General features: G+C 38.4%; 1 protein-coding gene across 1 annotated transcript in view; it reads left to right on the forward strand.

Moving 5' to 3' along the window:
- Positions 1-631, forward strand: part of Otc (ornithine carbamoyltransferase) — a 63,192-nt gene extending 62,561 nt beyond the window's left edge. The window contains exon 10 of the mRNA XM_021188475.2: positions 456-631. Coding sequence (XP_021044134.1) covers positions 456-515 — 60 coding nt within the window. The 3' untranslated portion in view covers positions 516-631. The remainder of the gene's footprint in view (positions 1-455) is intronic.
- The last annotated feature ends 3,337 nt before the right edge of the window (positions 632-3,968 follow it).

Here is a 3,968-nt window from a genome sequence, read left to right on the forward strand (position 1 = left end):
TCAGCAAAACTCTACCCCAAATAAAAACAAAACTAAAAAATCAAAAAAAAAAAAAAAAAAAAAAAAAAAAAAAAACACAGAGTAAACAACGAGGGGAACTGAGTTAGGGGACACTACTATATTGCTCTAAAAGCAGCTAGTACCCATGTTCCAACTAACGACTGGAAACCCACTTGTTGCAAGCACCATAGTATCACACTTTAAGTCTCTGACCTGTAATGAGTTAAGTAAACATGATGTTCATGCAAATATTTGGGTGTGACTAATCCCTCTTCCTTTATCTAAACAAAAATAAGTATTAGTTGAGACCTGTTTCCTTGTCCTTTCCTTGGGGAAGCACATTTGAAATTCCAAGCCTGAAAACCTGAAATCTAATTCTCTTGGTTTAGTCCCCAAGGCAGACTGTTGCTAATGTTTAGCCATTCTTTTAAGGTTTCTTTCTTTTGTCATCCCAGGCTGTCATGGTATCTCTGCTGACAGACTACACACCTGTGCTCCAGAAGCCAAAGTTTTGATTCCTGTCAAGAGGACAAAAACAGAAAACAAAAACAAAACAACAACAACAACAACAACGACAAAAACCCCTCTGTTCTTTAGCAACAGAATAAGTCAGTTTATGTGGAAAAGAGAAGAATTTAAAATTGTAAACACATTCCCTAGTGCATGGTATAATTATGTAATTGCTTTGCTATTGTGAGAATTTCTTAAAGCTTTTAGTTTAAGTGCCTGGCATTTTATTATCCTGCTTGACTTGGTTTAAACACTCTCTTCAATTCACAACTTCTGAATGACATTTGGGTGTCATATTAATTATTATACACATTTCCTTCCACTAAACATTAAACACTTTGCTTACAATGTCTAAGTCATTAAATGTAATCTACGCTTATTACCTTAATAAGTGATCATTCATGCTCATTTATAAATAAACATCTGCCAGGCAGTCAACTGCTAGTAAGTTCATGGGCCTTAAGACCAATGGAGAAATCAAATGACATACATCCTGCAAATGAGTACAATTTTCAGGCCAACGCGGGAAGACAGTCACAGAGAGATTATGTGATTATTTAAAAAGGACAATTTGCCCATACTGAAGTATTTTTCTAATCATTTATGGAAAGATTGGAGTCTGTCAAGTGCATACATCTATATATCCACTACTTCATGTTGTAACTGGAAAGGTTGGTTAACATATGGTAGAACTGTGCGTACCCATCCAGGAATGTGGGTCCATTACAGACTCACATAGACCATCATTACAATTTTTCCATTAGGAACAATTTAATTTCTCACATCTGTGCTTATCACAAATCTACTCATGCCACATATGGACTATTTCCATAAATCTACTATTTGCCAATGTTTCACTTGCCTTTTTCTCATCACAATTTGAATAGATCTCCTTTGTGGGTGGTCAAATCATCAAATGACCATGAAATGATTATAAATATTTTTAGTTGATAATTTAGTTCCACCCCTATTTAAAAAAATATTTTCAGTCTGGTTGACTGATATTCTTTAACAGACATTGATGACTTAGTAAGCAAGAGATGAATAAAAAATTAGATATACAATGAAGATACAATAAAACATTATTCTGTAATATCATGAGAAATATCAAACTTTCCTGTAAATGTCAAAAGTGACCTTCACATCAATTGAAGTTTATTGGAAGCACTTAAGAGACACAGAAAATGAGGTTTACTGGAATATCTTCTTTTAGCAAAGAATATTGAAACAATTCAACCAGCAGCCAGCAGCTGCTATATGGTCTATGAAGGCTCACCTTCAAACTACTACTACTACTAATGGCTACGTTGGTAAAGTGCCTACCACATAAGCATGAGGACCTGTATTCTGATCCCAAGATTCCATGTTTGAAAAGCTAGGTGTGGTTTGTGTACCTGTAACCCTAATGTGGCATGGGGCATGGAAATAGGCTGATACTGAGTTCATTGGACAGTCTAGCCAGTGGGGGAGCACCAGGTTTAGTATGTCCACTCATCCTAAAACATAATGTAGAGAATAACTGAGGAAGAAATCAGATGTTGACTTTGAATTTCATACCCACACATGGGCAAATACACGAAGTAATATTAGTCCAAGTACCACATGGTCTACAATGGTGATGGGATAGCATACTTTTTCTGAACCAAATTTATGGTCTAGGGTTCTTCCTAAACCAGAAATAACTTGTAAATTTTTTTAGTTAAAAATGCAGTCATTTTTTCTTCAAACTTCTCTAACTTTCTGTTCCACATGATTTAATTTCCATTTCAAACAAAACTGGAAGGAAATTGTTAGATCTGAAAACTTTTAAAGAAAATGTTAGTTTACTTTAAAAGTTTAAAATAAAACAGTGAAGGAAGACAGTTCGACCTTACATTTTATCAATTCTATTTTTATCTTCCTTTTACACTTTCCTCCTTGTCTCCCCCTTTATATAACTACTACAACTCCAAAGATTAACAAAACTCGAACAGTGACCCTTGAGTCCTGACATATATAAGAAATCCTATTCATTTAATTAATAAAACTAGCCAAAGAATTATTCCTTCCAGGCTCTTTCCACTGTGACACTAGTAATATAAAACCAAACATAATTGTGCTGCAACGATTTCTATATTGAGAAAGAATCCTCAGTAGTATTTTGGATTTTTTGGTGGTTAATTTTTAGTAACTCCCAGAAAAACAATTAATGTCAGATATTTCACATACATGTTATCTCATCCATTATAGCCTCACCACAGTTTAATCTCTCTCTACTCCAATCAGTCTCCTCCCCTCTTCCTCTCTCCCCCAGATTCACTCATCCTCTGTTGCCCTTCAGAAAAGAGCAGGCTTCCCAGGGGTATCAACCGAACATGGCCTAACGAGTTACAACGAGATTAGGAACATATATCAAGTCTGGACGAGGCTACCCACTAGGAGTAAAAGCGTCCCAAAGGCAGACAAAGAGTCAGACTCTTTTGGGGACTCCCACTGTTAGGAGTACCACAAGAACACCAAGCTACACAGCCATACCATATATGCAGAGGACCTAGCACAGATCCATGCAGGCTCTGTGATTGCTACTTCAGTCTCGGTAAGCCCCTAGGAGCCCTGCTTAGTTCATTCTGTGGACTGTATTATTGTGGTGTCCTCAACCCCTCTGGCTCCTACACCCCTTCCTCTCCATGTTCCACAAAGTTCTCTGAGCTCCACCTAATGTTTGATTGTGGGTCTATGCATTTGCTCCCATCAGTTGCTGGATGAAATCTCTCTGATGACCACTGGGCTAGGCTCCACCCTATGAATATAGCAGAATATTGTGGTGGCTTTAATATGCTTGGCCCAGGGAGTGGCACTATTTGGAGGTGTGGCCTTGTTGGAGTAAGTGTAATCTTGTTGAAGGAAGTGTGTCACCGTGGGGCTGGGCAAGGAGACCATCCTCCTAATCACATGGGAGGCAATCTTCTCCTTGTTGCCTTTGGAATAAGATATAGAACTCTTAGCTCCTCCTGCACCATATCTGCCTGAACACTGCCGTGCTTCTGCCTGATGATAATGGAATAAACCTCTGAACCTGTAAGCTGGCCCCAGTAAAATGTTCTGAGTTGCCTTGGCCATGTTGTCTGTTCACAGCAATTAAACCCTAAGACAAATAGCATTAGTAATCATTGACTTTTTAAAATTTAATTGAATATTTTATTTATTTACATTTCAAATTTTATCCCCTTTTCTGGTTTCCCCCCTGCAAAGCTCCTATCCCTTCCCCCCTTTACCCTGCTTCTATGAGGGTGCTCCCACACCCACCTACTTACTCCCACCTCACTGCCCTAGCATTCCTCTACACTAGAGCATCAAGCCTTCACAGGACCTAGGATCTCCCCTCCCATTTATGTCAGATAAGGCCCCTTTACCTCCTTCAGTCTGTCCCCTAACTCCTCCATTGTGGCCCCTGTGCTCAGTCTGATAGTTGTCTGCAA

Source organism: Mus pahari, chromosome X (genome assembly GCF_900095145.1).
Source record: "Mus pahari chromosome X, PAHARI_EIJ_v1.1, whole genome shotgun sequence".
In the NCBI taxonomy this organism is placed as follows: Eukaryota; Metazoa; Chordata; class Mammalia; order Rodentia; family Muridae; genus Mus; species Mus pahari.